We start from the raw sequence: 19,414 nt of genomic DNA, 5'->3' as shown, positions 1-19,414 counted from the left end.
AAGATGGGGGTGTGGGAGTAACGATGCTTGCTAATAGTCAAAGAGGACTGGGGTGCCCTTGAACTGGGGTCCAAGGTCAGGGAATGGGGAGCAGAGGGAAGCACATGAGCCTAACCAGAAACTTGTGTCCCCGATGATCAGGCGTGCAAAGGGATCGGTCCCGTCCCTAAAGACACACACACAATCACTTATACACTTACACTTACGCGGACGCTCACACACTCAGCCTCATAGTCTAGTTGATATTCCTGTCCCACCCCACGGGGCCTCAGGGAAAGGGAAGCCCAGCTCTGAGTCAACCCCTGGCCATCTTTTGCTCCCTCCCTCCCTCCAGCGGTGGATTTTCTAATTATCTCCTTGCTTGCTACTTGTGGGGGTGAAGGAATGCTGGCTCTCCAGCCTCACATTTGCTGCTGCTATCTGCATCCTGACTCTGCTTATCAGGTTTCTGCTTGTCTCCCGTAGGACCTGTCAAGGGGTCCCGTCTGGTGGGTATCAGAGCACAGGCTGGGGACCCCTTGGCCTGGCATTCGTCAATGGGGCAAGCTGGGCAGCAGGGGGGGGAGAGGGGGCAGACCCTGGAGCTTGGCAGGGGGCCCGGACTGGCCTGGGCAAGTAAGGCCCCATGCTGGTGACAGTGGGGCTGTCTGAGGGAGGTGTGAACATGGCCAGATGCCCACCAAGGGTGAGCCACATCCCTACTCAGCTGAGACCTGGTGCCCTCTGCAGACTGGCATTATGGGAGGCAATGATGATGGATGGACAGACCTGGAGGTGTTTCTTTACCAGCTAGTGTTTCTTTTTGGACTTCCTCGGGAGTCTTCAGAGGAGAGGAGCCCTCAGAATAAACAGCTGGTGATAAAATCTAATTTCAGCCAAATATCTCTGGAATTTATGGATTGGCTCCTACCTCTCCCTCTGTGCCCCAGGGTGACAGCTGAGACTCTGGGGTCACACTCCCTTTCCCCCTCCTCCACCCTAGGCCTCACCCTCCCCAGGCAGCAGGGGCAGAGGTGGGGGGCCCAGAGGGCTTTCTGACAGGGTGGGGAGTTTCAGGACAGGTGGCCAAGTCCCACTCGTGGGGTGGGGGAGGAGGCTTCGTGGGCACAAAGGGAAAGGAGAGAATTAAGGCAGAGCCAGAAGGTGGCTCTGGAATGAAGTTACTGGTAGCTACTTTCCAAGTGTCCTTTAGATTTTGCCCTGCCCCCTACCAAACCAGGTTCTTGGACCAGATTCGAACTCCCGATCCTGTGCTCCATGGCCCCCGATGCACACACGCCGGTTTCCTCCTCACTTCACAACCCAGCTCGGGATTCCTGTCCTGCCTTGCACACCTGCTCCCACCCAAGTTGCCCTTCTTTCCCCGATGTTTTGCACAATCCCCACCCTCTACTGGAATGCTCTTTGTCCAGGCCCAGGCAAGATGGTGAGTCAGGTCTGGCTTTGGAGTATCCCCCTCGTGTAGCCTTGAGGACCCCCTTCTTGGCCTGGGTCCCCCAACTGTTGGGACTGAAGGGAGCCCCAGGATAACCCAGTCAAGGAGCTTCAAACTGTGCTGCACAGTCAGAGGTCCTCAAGAAGGCCTTGGGGCTCGTATGTAACCCGCTTCAACCTGGGCCGTTTACTCTTATTGATTACATTTGTGTTCCTTCCAAGTAAAATTTGGTTTGAACGAAGGCTTTAAAGGCTTTTTTAAGTGGACAATTTATCTAACCTTGATTTTTGCAGAGGGGAAAACTGGCCTGGAGAGGGTCAGGATAAAGAACAGAGTAGAACGCAGGAGCTGCCCTGCCTCCTGGCTTGACCCCCTCCAGGGCCCCCTCGCCGCCCTACCCCAGGGGTGCAGGTTGCACTGCCCTCTATGGGAGTAGCATGCCCGGGCCCAATTACATTGCACAATGTCGACAGCGCCCTCTGGAGTTGTGCTCTATGGCGGCTACCTGTATTCTGTCTTCACTCGGTGCCACTCATCTTTCAGACGCTTCCCCTCTCTGAGAACTTCATGCCCACGCTCATCCACAGGACAGACTCTCAACTCAGCACGTTGTTTAGGGCCCCGTGACCTCACTCTTCAAACAGAGTTCCATGGATTCCATTCTGTTCCCCACAGGGGTTGGTAAACTTTTTCTGGAAAGGGCTTGATAATAAGTATGTTAGGCTCTGCAGGTCACAAAACTTCCTGTTGCATATTCTTTATTTTCCAACCCTTTAAGCAAAAAGAGTTTGGGGGCCAGATTTGGCCTGTGGGCTGTAATTTGCCGATCCCCGCCCTACGTGCCCGGCCAACAGAGCCACTTTGGGTTCTGATATTGCTTCTTTGCTCTTCTAAGACTTCTCTCTCTTGTGAGTGAATGAGTAAGTGGACGAGTGAATGAATGAACGAATGAATGAATGAATGAATGAAATAAAGAATAAATGGACAAGTATTTATCCTATTCTGACCTGTTGGAATCCATTATGTCTGATTTCTTCTTCCTGTTGTCGGACACTCCCAGGCTGGGCTGCTGACACAGCCCCAAGGCTCAGCTGGGTTGGGAGGCAGCAGTCGTAACTTTCCCACACTGATGATTGCTTTGTGCCCGTAGGTGCTGCCCCCCCACCGCCACCACCATGCCTGAAGTGTAAGTAGCCCCGCCCCCACTGACACTCCGGGAAAGCAAGGCCCATTGCTACAGATTTCAGCCCCATAGTTGAGGTGCCATCTGTCCAACCCCTGAAGCAGTTCCCCAGGAGATCAGATTCTAAAGCAGAACCAGTCCTGAGTGCCTAGGTCCCCAGTGTTACTGTGCATCGTCCTAGCCTTTGAGCAGAACTCATGCTCCAGGTTGCTTAGGGGAGAGCTTTGAGGCCTGTTTCAGAGTTTGTCTCTGCACCGATCAGATGAATTGCATGTGCCAGGCCATGATTTGACGTTGGCCCAACAGATGAACAAAGCATTGGAAATTTGCCCACAAAGCCAGAGACAGAAGGTTTCACGTTGCTGGAACCCTGTGTTGAGGCTTCCCTGAACTTCCACCCCTCCTCCCTGGCTTACAATGACTAGTATCTCCCCGCGAGAACCTCCAGTAGCCCAGGGAGCCATTGGATTTTTATTCCGTTCTGCTGGTCCCCTTGCCTGATGCCTGATTTCCTTCCGGTGTGTGATTGTCACCACACCACCCCTTGTCTACATGGCTCCAAGCTTGTCTACATGGCTCTGCTGTTGCATATGTAATATGAATGGTTCACGCTCTGTCTTCTGTTCTCTCCTGTCCTTCCTGTGGTGGATGCCTGAAGCGAGGTAAGTGAGATTTGGGGTATCTTTGTTTTGGTTAGGTCTTGAGACTGGTAAAGGTGGCATAAGCAGTGTGTGTGGCAGGGGGCGGGGGGCGGGGCGGGTGGCCAGTGGCTAAGAAAGTCCCCGGAGAATAGAAATCTTGGGTGAAGATTCCGGGCAGCGGCTTCTTTGGGCCCAGGGTGGTGCCCCCGTGCACAGTCTCCCTGGAAGGTCGTCCTGGGGCTAGCTAGGGCCACGGCACAGCTGGGGGTGATTCTGCACCCATTCCTTGCTGTGCACCCTCGCCGAGCACGGAGCAAGTTCTTCCTCACTTGTTCTGCTCACTTGTCCAGCCCTGGGGGACCATCTTGTTTTTTGCAGAGCTGGTCCTATGCAAAGCCATATTTGAAGAGTAACAAGGCATCATCACTGGGCTATTCTACCCCTGCCCGGTGACCAAACATTGAGGGAGGAGCACAGAGATGTCCTTCCACTCCCCTCAGGTCTTAGGTAACTCTGAAACAATCCAGATTTATCAGGCTGCTGAGAACACAGCCTGTGTATTCAGCCCTGGGTTAGGAACTTCAGGGATAGGGCTGTGGACTCTGAACTGGCAAGGGTGGGAATTAGTAGCACCGATGGAGGGGGCATTTGGCACAGAGATTCTCAATGAGATTCTCTGTACACCATTTTTCAATAGCCATATGAATTTCTTTTTTTCTTTTTAATGTTTATTTATTTATTTTGAGAGAGAGAGAGCAAGAGCAGGGGAAGGGCAGAGAGAGAGGGAGAGAGAGAGAATCCCAAGCAGGCTCTGCGTTGTGAGGGCAGAGCCTGATACGGGTTCCATCTCCTGAACAGCGAGAGCATGACTTGAGCTGTAATCAAGCATCAGACGCTTAACTGACTGAGCCACCCCGGCGCCCCACCATATGAATGTCTAAGTTTTGCTGAGGCTCGTATTAAAGTGAGTCACCACTGATTGATGATGCAGCGAGGTGTCCCATAAGCTCACCAAACAGCGGGGGAACGATATTGCAACAAAACGTTTCCATGAGTACATTACAGTGTCTAAACCGTGAGTGGTAGTGATTATAGCCACGGGCCGTTTCTCCCACGAGCACACCAATCTGAGACGCAGTCCAAACCTCGCTTGAGAAGGTGAAGGGACAAACAGAACTGCTCTCGACAGTCGGATTAGAAGTCACACATTCCACGCACAAAATGCAAGGTCATTTTTCTCCCATTTTCTCCCGCAAATCCTGCTCACTTCTACTTTACACGCTAGCCTAACAAACCAGAGCTACGCTCTCCCGGCCCGCAGCGCAGTATAGTCTACGCTGCTCGCTGGTAACAATGAGAATCGACAACCTGTGGTCAAGAAGAGATACAAATGCTCAGGAGGCCTCAAGCCTCATCAGTTAGGAACTGCACAGGCCACCTCACCTTCGCCTCCCCCGAGGGGAACGCTGCCGTAGAGCTAAGACTTGTGAGAACATGTCCAGTTGGCAGGAATATATCAAGCATTTTTTAAATAAGAAAATAAGGTTTTAAAAAAAAATTTGTTTTAACGTTTATTTATTTTTGAGAGAGAGAGAGACAGAGCATGAGCGGGGGAGGGGCAGAGAGAGAGGGAGACACAGAATCTGAAACAGGCTCCAGGCTCTGAGCCGTCAGCACAGAGCCTGACGTGGGGCTCGAATTCATGGACCGTGAGATCATGACTTGAGCCAAAGTCGGACGCTTAACCGACTGAGCCACCCGGGCGCCCCAAGAAAACGAGGTTTTTATACCTGAGGAAGATGAATACGGCTGATGTTGACATTAAAAAAGCTGTGATGGCTAAAAAGATATACTTCTTCACGTATGAAATTCACAGCTTGTTCCTCTGACATAACAGATCACCAAGGTGTTGGTACATTACTATGTAGAGCACTAACAGGTGCCTCTCTTTCATGCCTTCCAAAGGATTTGCACGTCCACGATGTCGTTCTGTCTGTAATAACTCTGTGGACTGAGGAAGGTGGGTGTCAGCATCCTTATTTACAGACGAAGAAGGAGGTGCCCACAGAGGTCATGTGACCCACGTAGGCTCCCACCAGCGTTAGAACCAGGATTGAAAGCAGGGGCTTCAGCCTCTAAGTCAAGGTAGCTGACTACAGCATTCTCTGAATTTGAGGGGCTCAGTCACAGAGGTGAGGGACCTGTTAAGGGACCCTATGGCGAGGATTCTGGGTAATGATGGTGAACCTGGCTGGCACGCACGCATCCTGGCCTAGACCACATTTCCGGTTTTGCAGCCTCTACCTCACCACCTGTCTCTCCCCTTCTCACCCTCAGAGAAAGCCCAAGATCACTGCCTCCCGCAAACTGTTGCTGAAGGTGAGGCTTCGTGCTGGCTCTGGGGGACATCCAGTGGGAGACGGAGGAAGGCATGTGGTGCAGACTCTGTGGGGGTGTGGAGGGTCGTGGAGGGTGAAGAGGAAGGAGGCCAAAGTGAGGGTGATGAGGGGGCAGAGGGGACTCAGCCACTGCCTGAGACTGGTGGTCAGTGAGAGGGAACCTGAATCTATGGAGTCCTGGCACCTGCCCAGATTCCTGAGAGGAGGCAGTGACCAGCTTCAGGGTGGCAATCCCCTGGTGGCAGGCAGAGGGCCTTGCTTTATTTTGGCAAGAGTTTCTGTCTTTGGAGCTCTGTGGCCCAGAACAGACCAGAAGTGGGTAAGAGGGAGACTGAGGGAAAAACAAGTTCCGGGGTCCAAGAAATGCTGCGTGCGGTCTCTCAGTGCTTGCTCTCACATGGTCCTGCCTGCAGCCAGCCCACACACCTGCACACCCCGTGGGACTATCTTGTTCGTACTCTCCCAGGGCTGCCTGGGCTGCGCTCTGACCAGTATGAGAACACGTTGCTTGTAGAGTCAGAGGCAAGAGCAGAGCCTTCCCCTCTGGCCCTGATGCTGGGGGCGGGGGCGGGGGGGGGGATGCGGAGGGAGAGGATGTGGGGAATCCGAGGGCCCCAGGCCCCGGGGTCAGGAGGCTCTGTCCCATCTAGAGCCTGATGCTGGCCAAGGCCAAGGAGTGCTGGGAGCAGGAGCACGAGGAGCGGGAGGCTGAGAAGGCACGCTACCTGGCCGAGCGCATCCCCACGCTGCAGACCCGTGGCCTGTCCCTCAGTGCGCTGCAGGTGAGTCTGCGCGGCTGACCCCAGGGCCCAGCTGGCAGGAGCCTGAGCTAACACTGGCTCCAAGCTCGGTTCATTTACAAGTGGCTCTTCCCTTACAAGGTCTCATGTCATCTCATAGACCCCTGGGAGGTGGTGCTGGTAGATCCCATGTCACAAGTGCAGGAAGGGAGACTCAGAGCGGGGAGGAGCAGCTTTTTGGGCGGGGCCAGGCCAGGGCTGGGGCCCCACATCAGACCAGTGCCAGGGCCTGGAAGGTGTGCAGTGGGGTGGGAGTGGGGGGGATCTTGGGGGGGCCCATTTCTCCCCTTCTCCTGCAAATAGGTTTTTAATGTTTGTAAAACACTGATACCTGTTTACATGCCGGTGGCTGCAGAGAAAAGAGACTGGAAGGAAATATACCAAAATGTCACCAATGGTCATCTTCTACTGGTGACATCACTCGTTATTTTTTTTAATTTTTTAAATGTTTATTTTTGGGGTGGGGAGAGAGAGAGAGAGTGAGAGAGCAGGGGAAGGGCAGAGAGAGAGAGAGACACAGAATCTGAAGCAGGCCCCAGGCTCTGACCTGTCAGTGCAGAGTCCAACACGGGGCTCGAACCCACAAACCACAAGATCATGACCTGAGCCGAAATCAGACATTTAATCGACTGAGCCACCCAGGCACCCCACTCGTTATTTTTATTATGTTCTTTTTGTTTAACACATAGTTTTCAAATTTTCTTAATTGTATTAACTGATTTTTATAAGAAAACTTTTTAAAGAAAACAGTTACATGCAGAAAGGAAAACAAAGGGCTTACACACTGAGCTATCAGAAGCCACGAACCTCAGAGAAAAGGGGATGGTCAGGTCCTTTCCAGAATGTAAATCTTGCAAAGGTGCTGGGCATGGAGGCAGAAAAGAAAGGCTAGGGTCCCCAAAGCTCCTGTCCCCTCTTTTCTGTTTGTGCTTGATTAACCTTTCTTCCTCCAGGACCTCTGCCGGGACCTGCACGCCAAGGTGGAGGTGGTGGATGAGGAGAGATATGACATTGAGGCCAAATGCCTCCACAACACCAGGGAGGTGAGCCTGTAGGAGGAGAGGGCAGGCTGGGTGCGTGGTGGGGCGATGTCCAATGTCCGGGGCAGGTGGGGGGGGGGGGCAAGGATGCTGCAGCCGTGGACTAGGTAGGTCCCCCTTCTCCTGCAGGGTCTGGGAAGTGGCCACTTGGGAAGCTCTGGTCTCTTCACTCCAGCCCCTAGGACTGGAGATGGGCAGAGAGGATAATCACACAGATGAAAAGCACAAACTTCCTCCCAACCGGCCACACGGGCTCCTCAGCCTAAGAGGAGCTGCCCTCTTTGTTCACCCACACAAACAATCATATGCTTGTTAATAACATCTTCCCTTTGTGAATGGCTTTCATGTGCATTGCACCCTTTGATCCTCCCTACGCCCCCCGTGGATGAAGTAGGTGCTATTATCTGCACGTTACAAAGAGGGACGCTGAGGTTCAGAGAGGCTGAGAAATTTGGTCCAGGTCACACAGTGGTGATTGTGGGACCAGGTCTGGTCGCTGCCCCCCCGCCCCCACGCCCACCCACTGCAGTGCCCTGTGCTCCCTCGGTGTGGGGCGTGGGAGCATTAGCTCAGTCCAGACCCTGCTCCAGTGTGATGGGGCAGAACTCAGAAGGGCAGGACTCCTGATGCTGTAGTGAGCTGCTCCTGGGTGCTTGTTCAAACAGGGAGGAGAGGACGTAGTGGGATGGGACACCACTTTGTTTCTTCCTACTTCTCCCATCAGGAATGATGGTTTGTGGCATCACTAATCTTCCCAGAATTCCCTCTAGAGATAGCACCCTGGAGTGGAGTTCATCCGCCCCACTGGACCAAGGCTGTGCCCTCAATGAACTGCTTTGAAGGCTCACTGGGAGGGGCTACTTAGAAGCAGAAATGGGGCCACAGGAATAGGAGGCAGCAGCCCCCCCCCCCCCCCAAACAGGGCTTCCAAACCAGACTTGTGCTGAGTTTGGTGGGACTGCCCTATCTATTCACCCTACCCTGACAGAGAGGGCTAATGCGCTTTATCTGTCCATTTACTCTTTCATTCATTCGTCAACAAACACATTGTGGCTATTTGCAAAGTGATGAGTGGGTCTGAGTGTCCCAGAGGGTCTGGCCTGGAAGCTGGAGAATTTGGGGGGTGGTTTTGGCTGGAACTGTCGAAGTCTGAGGTCCTCAGAAAGGGTGCCCTGGGGGTGCACGCAGTCTCTCCAGTGAACCCTCGCTTCTTCTCACCTGCAGATTAAGGACCTGAAGCTGAAGGTACTGGACCTCCGTGGGAAATTCAAGCGTCCACCACTGCGTCGGGTCCGGGTCTCAGCTGATGCCATGCTCCGGGCCCTACTGGGCTCCAAGCACAAGGTGTCTATGGATCTGCGGGCCAACCTGAAGTCAGTGAAGAAGGAAGACACAGAGAAGGTGAGGAGCCCTCTTCTCAGAACCTTTCACTCCCTGTGCCATCAGCCTTTACCAGTCACTCCATCACATAGACTCAGGCAGGAGCTCCTGTTGGAGGCCAGGCAGCCTGTTAGAACATTCTAGAACCCTCTGGGAGACCAGTGATGAAGTCTTATTCTGTTTTGGAAGAAAGAAGACTTGCTCCCTTCCCTCAGGCTGCTCTCAATCTGAGGAGGAAACTGGGACATGAAGAAAGCCAGACCAAGCAATAAAGTAAAAACTCTACCCAGTGTGAAGAGACTGTGGAGTTAGGATGACAAGGGAGACAGTGACCTCTGTCGCTACTGGGGAAAAAGACAGCAGATCATTGTGGTCATAGGACCCATGAGCACAGAAATTAGAAAACTGAGTTCAATCACTCATTCAGGAACAAATCACTCAAAGCTGATTGAGCTCAATATATGTGCCCAGAATCGATGGGCTCTAGAAGGAACACGGATGAAAGACATGGTCTCTGGCCCTAGAAGCTTCATAAAGAGAAGAGATGGCCAGGCAATATGCTGATAAAATGGGACATGAGCCAATTTATGAGGAGGTAGGTTAGAAGGGGTGGCCTTGAGCTGCCTTGAGCACCAGACCAGGAAGTTGGTGTAGGTCTGGAGGCAATGTTGGGCTGTGAGTTCACTGGGGTGGGAACTAGCCCCAATCATCCAGAACTTCCAGCTGACACAGCCTCCTCCTTCCTGTGGAGCTTGATATGTGTCTGTCTCTGAATGTGTCCTTGGACCTCACCAGCTGGGTAGGGCTGTCAGCATTTCCTCTTCTTGAAGAGACTGACTTTCTTTCCTTCTTCTTTTTTTTAATGTTTCAATGTGTTTATTTGTGTTTATTTATTTTGGGAGACAGAGAGAGCATGCATGCACATGTGTGAGCAGGGGAGGGGCAGAGAGAGAGGGAGAGAATCCCAAGCAGGCTCCACATGGGGGCTCCCACATGGGGCTTGATCCCATGAACCGTGACATGACCTGAGCCGAAATCAAGAATCAGGCGCTTAACCAACTGAGTCACCCAGGGGCCCCGAGGAGTCTGACTTTCTTTCCTTTTCTTTTTTTTTTTTAAATGTTTATTTATTTTTGAGAGAGACAGAGACAGAGAGCAATCAGGGCGGGGCCGGAGAGAGAGGGAAACACAGAATCCGAAACAGGCTCCAGCTGTCGGCACAGAGCCCGACGCGGGGCTCGAACTCACAGACTGCGAGAACATGACCTGAGCCGAAGTTGGACACTTAACCCACTGAGCCAGCCAGGCGCCCCTGGAGTCTGACTTTCTAGCACCTAGTTTCTTTTATGTCTGGAGGGCCTGGCTGCCCTCTGGCTTGCTAAGTCTCTGATGTGTGTGTGGCCTGCCCACAGGAGAGGCCCGTGGAGGTGGGCGACTGGAGGAAGAACGTGGAAGCCATGTCTGGGATGGAAGGCCGGAAGAAGATGTTTGATGCCGCCAAGTCTCCCACCTCACAGTAGAGGTACCTAGAGACCAGCTCCCTTCTTCTTGGGCCCACCAGAATCTAACAGATAACAGGGGCTCCAGAACGATGGCTGGTGGGTTGGGCCCAGCGTGGTGCATCGAGGAGAGTCAGCTCTGCTCCAATCAGCCCTGGCTCTAGCAACCTAAGGCCTTGGGCACATCATTTCTGCTTTGGGGCGTTGTTTGTTACCCTCATCTATAAAACTGGAGGCTGTAGCAGATCAGTGTTCTCCAAGCGTGGTCCTCAGACCAGTGGTATCAGTACCACCTGCTAATGATCTGGCCCCACCCCTGAGCCATTGAATCAGCAACTCTGGGGTGGGCCAGCCCTGTAGGTATTCTCCTGCAAGACCTTGAGAGCCACTGGGTGAGACGATCCCTGGGGGCCCCCAGCCCTGACTTGCTGAGCATCTAAGCTTTTTAAAATACCTCCTGGCAAAGTACCCCAAATCACAGTCTCTGGTTCCAGGGGGGATTCTATTCAGAGAAGACGAGCCCCCCCACCCCGCCCCCTTCTCTGAGGAAGTTGCTGGAGAAAGCAGCAAAGTTAGGCCTCATAAAATCCCCATGGGAGTGCCAAGGGGATGTGCAGTAGGGCAGAGGTCTGCTAAATAGCCCTGGCAGGGCAGGCTTTCCAGAGCTCTGAGCTCCCTGAGGAAGTGATGGGCAAGGGTTAGTAGATGCAGGAGAAGGGCGTGTCAGAAGGCTGATGTGCAAGTAAGAGCCCAGAAGCAGAAATTAACCAGTGGTGGAGGAGGAGCTACAGTGGGGAGGAGCAGTGATTGGGCTTCAGGAAGGAGAGGGGAGGGAGCTTGGGCCCTGGGCTGCCAAGCTGAGGCTTCATAGGCGCCCCTCTGGATGGTGGTCCAGCCCTGGGTGTGCTAGGGGTGAGAAGTTCCAGAACTGTATCTCCTGCGGGTAAATCTGTAAAATGGCTTCTGCCTCTTTGTCCCTACAGGCCGGCTTGCTGCACTGTGCTCTGAGCTTCTGCTTCTCCCTCCTACCTCCAGCCTGCCTCACCCGCCTCTCTGCATCCCACCCTGCATTTCGGAACATCCCATCCTGCTCCCACCTCTCCCCTCCAGCCTGAGTGCCCACCTCTGGAAGTGGGATTAAACAGACACCCAAGAGGACAAACACACCAGTGTCTGAAGAGTTCACCCTAGCAGGGTATAGACCCTGGCTAGCCGTGGTACAGCCAAGCTGAGGAGGAAGAGGTGTGAGAGCATCTTCCCTCTGGCCCCGTGCTGCATCCCACCACTGCTTCTATGACATGTAGGGTGCCCCCAGGCATCACAGCTTCTCCATTAAAAACCAGGGTTCTGGTCATTTCTGTAGCTCTGGCTGTGAGTGCTCAGAAGAAAAGGAAAGACAGGGAGTCTGAAGAGATGGCTGTTCTGGGCTCGAGGCATGAGCTCAGGGTCCGAATGGAGGTCTAAGGAGTTGGCGGCTGCCTGCTAAGGTCCCTCTGGGACCCCTTTTGCGCAGCCCCAGTGACATCAAACAGCACCCCGTCACCATCCAGGACACTCAGATTACCCAGGCCCTAGCCTCTGGAACAGCCCCAGCCCCACCTAATGACTCCAGCCAGCAGAATGGGCTTCTGCATTCAAAGCCCCTTGCCCTGCTTGATTTCACAGTTCCCTTTCTCTGAAAACCTGAATTATCTCTCCCTGGAAGCTGCTGGATATTCCTGAGTATTCTGGGCTGAGAGGTCAGGGTGCTTTCAGCCCCTTACCTGGTCCTACAGGCCTGGGCAAGAGTTACTCAGCGCCCTGGCCCAGGCAGGAGGGACAACTCGCAGTTCTAAGTCTGGCCACTAGGTGGCTCCTTCCCCATCGCCATCCCTGGGGCTGCCCTTTACATCTGATCCCTGCTCCCTCCACCTTCATCCACTTTCCTCCCAGTTTCTCTTCACACTCCTGGACTGGTCATATCCTCCATATCCACTTGCCTCGGGGTGGGCCGACCAGTGGTCTGCCCTCTAGGTGAGGTCCTTTCTCCATTCCACTGATATCTGGACCCAAAGCCTGATGAGGGGTGTGAGCCTGCTGGGGTGGAATCAGGGGAGGGGACAGCCTCCCCCGCTGCCCTCCCACATACCAAGGAGAGTGGCTCCTATGGAACAGAGACCAAAGTTCTGGGTAGAGCAGAGCCTGGCTTTTCAGAGCGGTGTCCTGGTGACTCCTGAATTAAGCCTACAAAGAAAGTGGCTGTCCCCGACCGGGGCCCTTTGACTTTTTGATCAATTCAGCCCTGGTCCCAGAGAGGCTGAGCTGTCTGAGGAGTCCCCCTTCCTCCCACCCTGTGAGTCCCTGTTCTGCCCTCTGCTCCCAGGGTATTATCTGCCACAAATGCCAGAAGCTGAGTACAAAGTGCAGGGCCAGCTACTTCCTGGGGCAGGCCCTCGGACCCAGATCTGCTCAGCCTGCCAGCCCCTTGAAGGACCAGCAGCTTGGGATGCGTTTAGGGAAGGCAACACTCTGCCTGGGGTTCTTGCGACAGCCAGCTCAGTAGGCAGAAAAGCAGATGTGTGCAAAGAGCACAGCTCCTACCATACTCAGAAAGCCTTAGGCGTGGACACACCCAGTCTCTCTCATACGCACACACGAAGCTGAAGAACCTGATGGGGCCGGTCTGTACACAGAGGATGGGGTTGGGCTTCGTGCCAGGGCAGCCACAGAAACCCACCCTTCCCTGCCTCAGAGGGCTCCTCCCGGCTGGCCTGGGTCCAGAGCATGGTCTCCTTGCTTTGCCTCTTCTCAGCCCTTTGAGAGAGCCTGGCCCCAAGTTCCAAAGCCAAACATCAGTTCCACCAGTCGACTGTTAACCTGGGGCCCTGGCAGACTGGGGTCTCCACCCTGCCCTACAGAGGCAGGAGACCAGCCCCAGGTCTGACTCAAAACAAACACCTCGGTGCAGAGAGCCCTTGGGGCCAACTCAACACGCCCAAGGTGGGTGCCCTCTGGGAAAGGGCCACGGACATCCAAAGGCTTTCCGGAGGTCATCATTTGGTTTTTCCTGCTTCCCTGCACGGCTGAACCTAATCCACCTCCCGTGAGGGTGGACCAAGGGCAAAGAGGCAAAACGCTTCCAGAGAGCCAAAACCACGGGAACTGAGTGGGTGAGGGAAGAGGCAGGCGCCGTCACAGGGCTGCTTTGGGTGGGACAGCAACCTTGGGAGGGGGCTGCTCATTTCGTTGTAGCTGTGAACAGGGCCTGGGTGGGAGGCATGGTATCCGGAGAGCCACGATTCCACCCCTTTCCCCACGGAGGGCCAGCACGACCCGGACCAGATACAGGGGGAGCTGAGCTGGGACCTGGGCCTCCCACTGAAAACAGATCCCACATGCAGCTCATTTACTAAGTGCCAGGCACCACACTGTACACACCTTCACACTTGACCTTCACAACAGCTCTATGAGAAAGGTGCTATTCCTGGGGCATAGAGAGGCTAGCGTCTTCCCGTGGTCGCACAGGTAGGAGCCAGGATTCAACCCAGGCAGTCTGTGAGAGCCCGTATGCTTAGTCACTATTTTAATAAGAATAAATATGATGTTCAATGCTTTATCAGAATTATATCATTACATTCTCCCAAAATGCTAACAAATAGATCCTCTCGTCTTAGATTGGTGGGTGAGGACGTGGAGGCTTGGAGAGGTGAGGTAATTCACCCCAAGTCACAGGGTTTGATAGCTGCAGACCGGCAACTGGAGCCTCGGTCAACCTGCCTTTGGGGTAATGCTTCCTGGGGCCTGACTTACCACAAAGAGCCCAAGCAGCCACCTTCCGGAAGGGACACGGCGGGGGGGGGGGGGGGGGGGGGTCAGGGACCCACCCTATGCACCTGAGGAATCCCAAAATCCCTACCAAAAGGGAAGGCATTCAAATGAGATACAAATGTCCCCCAACTGAGCCAAGGCGAGGTCTTCCTCCAACACTAGGGCCAGAACTGGGGGAGCAGGGAGGGGCGATTTCTTGGGGGAGGCCTGTGGTTAAGCTGGGTAAACGTCTCCCCTGCAGCTCGAGATGGACCTGCTGCGCCTCTCTCTCCTTGGTAGGAAGGGCCAGGGCAGAATGCCACCTGCGAACGCCCTTGCCTGCCCCAGAGTCCTCGGGAGGCCAGCGGCTGCCTCTCCCTCCCCACGAGTGCCCTATCTCCATGGGGGCAGGAGGCCAGGCCCCCTGTCTGTCTGGAGCCCACCTCCAGCAGGTTGATCAGGGCAGGCCCAACGTCCAGGGCTGCCGGGGCTAAAGTGCCCTGCTGAAGGAGGGAGCTGAGTTAAACATTAGCCCCAGAGGCCCCCCACGAAGTAAGTCAGACTCCCCGCAGGGATCTGGGCTGGGCAGCCAGGGGGGCGGTTCCGTTCCAGCTGGGTGACCAAACTACTGAAGGCTGGGACAGGTTACTGGGACCGGTGCAGGCGGCAGCCTCCTCTCATGACCGCATCAGTGCTCTCTCCTCAAAACTCCCCAAAGCTTGCCAGCCTGAGGCTCCTTCACTGGAGCTGAGGAACAAGGGTATTCTCTTACTCCCCAGACACACTCCTAAGCTGGCCAGTGAGTCCCTTTGGCGGAGCAGTGTGAGTCTCTATAACCCCCTGGCACCGGCACAGAGAACTGCAGTCAACATCTGGAGGCCCAGAGAAGGAAAGTGACTTGTTCAAGGTCACAGACATAATTGGGGATGAAAACACAGGTCCTTGGACCCCCAGTCTACTGAGAAAACTGGATGTGGGTGGAGGTTTGCTATCCCAGCCAGAGGCAGAGGCCTGGTGACCTGAGTGGGTGGCCCACCTCTGGCCTGGCTCAGCACCCGTCTGGCTCCAGTGCCAACAACTACCCCTGTCACCGGCCAGCACAGGCTGGGTGAGCCCGACCCTCTAGGTTTCGGAGAGAAGCGTGGCCTCATCTGCGTGTTCCAAACTGGGAGCCCCTGGGGGAGGAGTGTGTGTGTGAACATTCCCGGCTGTTCATTTGAAGGTGAGCCAGGTACGTGTGCACACAGCATGCAGTGGCTTGCCTGTCACAGAGTGGGGTGGACGCCCGCGTGTCCCTCGTACTGGTGCTTCGCGGATGCAACTCTCCTCATGAGCTCTTTGTGACCCAAATTTCCACTGCCCCACTGTGCTGCTGAGGAAGCCAGGGCCCCTGGGGTGAAGTTTCCACAAAGCTAACTGTACTCAGTGACAAGGACGGACCTATGCATGCCTTCGCCTTACTATTTTAGTATTAAAATATTCTTTACTTATGGAGCAGAGGATGGTGGGTGGTAATTGTCTTTTAATGTTCTTTCTTTGCAAAATAAAATGGTAGCAACACCATTTGGGGATTCGTATTTAAAAAGTGTTATGAATTTGTAAAAACCCAAAGCCAGGGAACCACTGCTCTCTGTGTGTGTGTGTGTGTGTGTGTGTGTGTGTGTGTGTGTGTGTGTGATTACTTCACTTATTTGTTTTCTGCCTTCCCGGAGAGTGGTCTGGCAGTTGTTTAGCGGGTATATATGAATGAGAATAAAACTGAAATGTCAGGGTGTGACTTACAAATCTGATGGTTTGGGGCCAGGGGATCCCCCTAAATCTCCACTCTGGCCTCTTTAGAGAAGGGGAAGCTGCCCTAGGAGCTTTGTCGATAGGGGTTGAGGGTGGGGATTCCAGACATCAGTTCTGGCAGAGGAGGAGAGAGATGACCCCTTCCCCCACTGCTGGCTGGGAAGTCTTGAGAACCCCTTGCCTTTGACCTCGGAATTCCCCATGTGACATGCCCTACCTTCGCGGACTCTCCCCAGAGGAAGTGACCGGCACATGCCTGCGGTTTTTAATGTCTGTACATTGAAGAGCTATGAAATGAACACCCCTATGCCAACCACTCACGTTAAGATGGAGGGGATTGCAAATACTTTCAAAGGCCCTTCCTCTCCACAAAGATAAACACTATCCTCAACTCTGTGTTTACTATTCTCTTGGTTCTCTTCACAGTGCTGCTCCGCATTTCGGAATTGCTACACAAGACATCGTTTACTTTTGCATTTGCAGGGGGTGGGGCGTGTAAACCCGACAGAAATGCACGCTTCTTGCTTTTTCCACTGCGAGGTGAGGGTTGTAAAATTCACTCCTGTGGATACACTTAGCTGTAGCTCATCTCCAGTGCTGTGAAATGACCAAAATGCCATCGCTTACTCATCCGTGGTCCCGTTGATGACACTGAGGTGGTTTCCAGATTTTTGCTACTATAAACGGTGCTGCCTGGAATGCTCATGAGCCTCTCTTCTGCCGCTCCTGCTCGAGAGTTTCTCTCCCCAGGTGTGCAATTGCTGGGCCGCCAAGAATGATATCTTCGCTTTTGCTGGTCTGTACCACATGCACCCTCACCGGCAACTGTGGTAATTGCTGATGCGTGATATCCTGGTTTTGCCCCATCCTGGAGGCCAACGGATACTTAGAGTCCCCCCACCTCCACCCCGATCTCAGCTTCTCCCCGACCCAGCTCCCAAAGTTACGCTCGGCAGGGTTTTCAGACTATTTGAGTTTTCCTGTTCTTCTTCCCAAAGCCAGTGAGTGCAACTCTCCAATCCTTTACCAAGCACCCACTACACTAGGCATAGAGTTGAGGGGAAACTGAGGTGAAGAAGGCATTTGCTCTCTTCTCAAGACACTCACAAGACACTCAGGTTGCCAGCACATGGGCACAGATATCTTGAACATTAACACGTCCCTCCCCCGCCTGTCCTCAGGGATCCCTCCATCCTCCCGCCTGCCCCGCCAAAGAAAACAGGCGAAGCTGTCTTCTGAGCACCCACACTCCCGCAGCCAGCCATCTTTGGACAGCTCCCCCTGGCTTTCTCCAGGGACCTGAAATTCTAAGGAGTAGAGGCCAGGGATGCTGTTGACCATCTTATAATGCAGGGACAGTCCCCACCACAGAGAATTATCAGGTCCAAAATGTCAATAATGCGGAGGCTGAAAAACCCCCAGTGGTCTAAAGTCACCCTCCTCCCTAAGCCTCCTCCTCCCCCTGCGTCCCAGTCTCATCCATGGCACCTGCATTCACCCAGCCCCTCAGGCTAGGGAGGTGAGAGTTCTGGATTTCTCCTGGATTTCTCCTACTTCACCACCTGCCATCAGCCAACTCAGTCTTGACAATTCAACTTTCCAAGGCTCTTGCTCTCCAACACCTCTCCTCTCCCTCTCCCTTGGGGAGAGGCCCTTGCTCAAGCCCCTTTCATTTCTTTTGTGGACTGTAAAGAATGGCCTCCTCCTTCCAATCTGACCTCATGACCTTTCCCATTCAGAGGCCATGAACCCTTTTGCTTATATTCCACACGAAAAGGTAACTCCTGAGCACCACACACTGGGACCTCGCCAGCTGCCCCCCATCTTTCCCGTCAGCCTTGGAAGGCATTCGAAGCTTCAGGCATATGAGTCGTCTCTCTGTTCCATAAGCACCTTCCACTTTTGCCCCTACGTCTTCCACTGTGTCTGGTAGTTGGATGCTCGACTGCCTTTTCTGGAAGTTGAGTTCCACTTAACTTTCAAGGCCCGACCAGATGTTCTGTCCTCTTTAGGACTTCCCAATCCCTCTATTAATCTCTCCTGATGACATAATTTCCATTTTTTACGAAGGTCTCTCTGGCAAGAGGCCTGGGTGTGCGGACGTTTGTGGAAATGTGTGTGCGTCCCCATTGCTAGAGTGAGAATGTCTGGAGGTCAGGAACTGAATCCTTATCATCTTTGTGTCACTGAAATCAAAGCCACTTGTTGATTGTAGTGGGTAGAATTACGTCTCCCCGCAAGATACGTTTAATTCCTATCCCCTGGTGCCCAAGAATGTGACCTTATTGGGAAATGGGGTCTTTGTGGATGTAATTAAGTCAACATGAAGTCATACTGCATGAGGTGGGCCCCCGTATAATGGCTGATGCCTTATTTATTTAAGTTTTATTTAGTTATTTTGAGAGAGAGAGAACTTGAGTGTGCACGGGGGAGGAGCAGAGAGAGAGTGAGGGAGAGAAAGAGAGAGAGAGAGAAAGAATCCCAAGCAGGTTCCACGTTCTGGGCTGAGCACTGAGTCCAATGCACAGCTCGATCCCATGACCGGGGAGATCACGACCTGTGTCAAAATCAAGAGTCAGATGCTTAACCACTGGAGACACCCAGGCGCCCCATGACTGGTGCCTTTATTAGAAGAGGGCACTGTGGACACAGACACCTAGACATAGGGAGAATTCCATGTGACCATAAAGGCAGAGTTTGGAACGACACAACTGTAAGCCAAGGAACTCCCAGGATGGCCAGCCACCGCCAGAAGCTAGGAAGAAGCAAGGAGTGATTCTCCCCTCAGGGCCTGAGGAGGCAGTTTGTCTGCCAACAGCTTCATCTTGGACTTCTACCCTCCAGAACTGTGAGGAAATAAATTTCTGTTGTTCGAAGCCCCTGAATTTGTGGCACTTTGTCCCAAGCAGCTCGAGGAAACCACTATGCTGGCACAGCACCAAGCAGAGTGCCTGGCACATAGAAAGTGCCTAGTAAAATATACAATACCCGCCCCCAAAGAACTCTCTGGACTTTAAGATGTACCTAATTCACTTTTCCTTACTTCTAGAGTCATCTGCGTACCGACCTTCCGTGTCTTTGGGTTTTTTTTGTTTTTTTTTTTTTACATCCATAGAGAGGGTTTTGGATTTTGGACTGACAGATACCTGACTGTCCCCTGGCTTCATGAAGTGTCCCTGGAAGGGCCAGGCATCAAATGACTAGGAGTATTTTTCTTCCTAAGTTGAGAACCACTGGCAAACCCTGGAAGGAAAGTTCCCTTCCCTAGGCCCCCAGGGAGACAGCAGGCTGACAGACAGAAGTGTCAGACCTTGTATCGAAGTATCCAGGGACACAGCTTACGACCATCCCCTCCCTGTCTTTCCTTGGTCGAGCAAACAGCTCTGGGTCCTTCCTTGGCTTCTGTTCAGAACTCTCTGGGGCCTTGTCAACCTTAACGCTGCTCCCCAACACTCCGTGA

The 19,414-nt window shown here is 53.5% G+C and overlaps 1 protein-coding gene across 2 annotated transcripts; it reads left to right on the top strand.

The window, feature by feature from the left end:
• Window positions 1-2,595: 2,595 nt before the first annotated feature.
• On the top strand, window positions 2,596-11,695 carry TNNI1 (troponin I1, slow skeletal type). 2 transcript variants are annotated; one of them, XM_042925166.1, is made up of 8 exons: window positions 2,596-2,621; window positions 3,277-3,280; window positions 5,597-5,638; window positions 6,309-6,440; window positions 7,412-7,501; window positions 8,723-8,899; window positions 10,291-10,400; window positions 11,361-11,695. In XM_042925166.1, the coding sequence occupies exons 1-7, from the start codon at window positions 2,611-2,613 to the stop codon at window positions 10,396-10,398; spliced, it is 564 nt and encodes a 187-aa protein (XP_042781100.1). In that variant the 5' UTR covers window positions 2,596-2,610; the 3' UTR covers window positions 10,399-10,400; window positions 11,361-11,695. The 2 variants fall into 2 exon arrangements, with proteins under 2 accessions (XP_042781100.1, XP_042781099.1); XM_042925165.1 differs by lacking the exons at window positions 2,596-2,621; window positions 3,277-3,280 and having other exon boundaries at window positions 5,414-5,638.
• The last annotated feature ends 7,719 nt before the right edge of the window (window positions 11,696-19,414 follow it).

This window comes from Panthera leo, chromosome F3 (genome assembly GCF_018350215.1).
Source record: "Panthera leo isolate Ple1 chromosome F3, P.leo_Ple1_pat1.1, whole genome shotgun sequence".
In the NCBI taxonomy this organism is placed as follows: domain Eukaryota; kingdom Metazoa; phylum Chordata; class Mammalia; order Carnivora; family Felidae; genus Panthera; species Panthera leo.
This window is presented reverse-complemented; position numbering and strand designations above follow the sequence as displayed.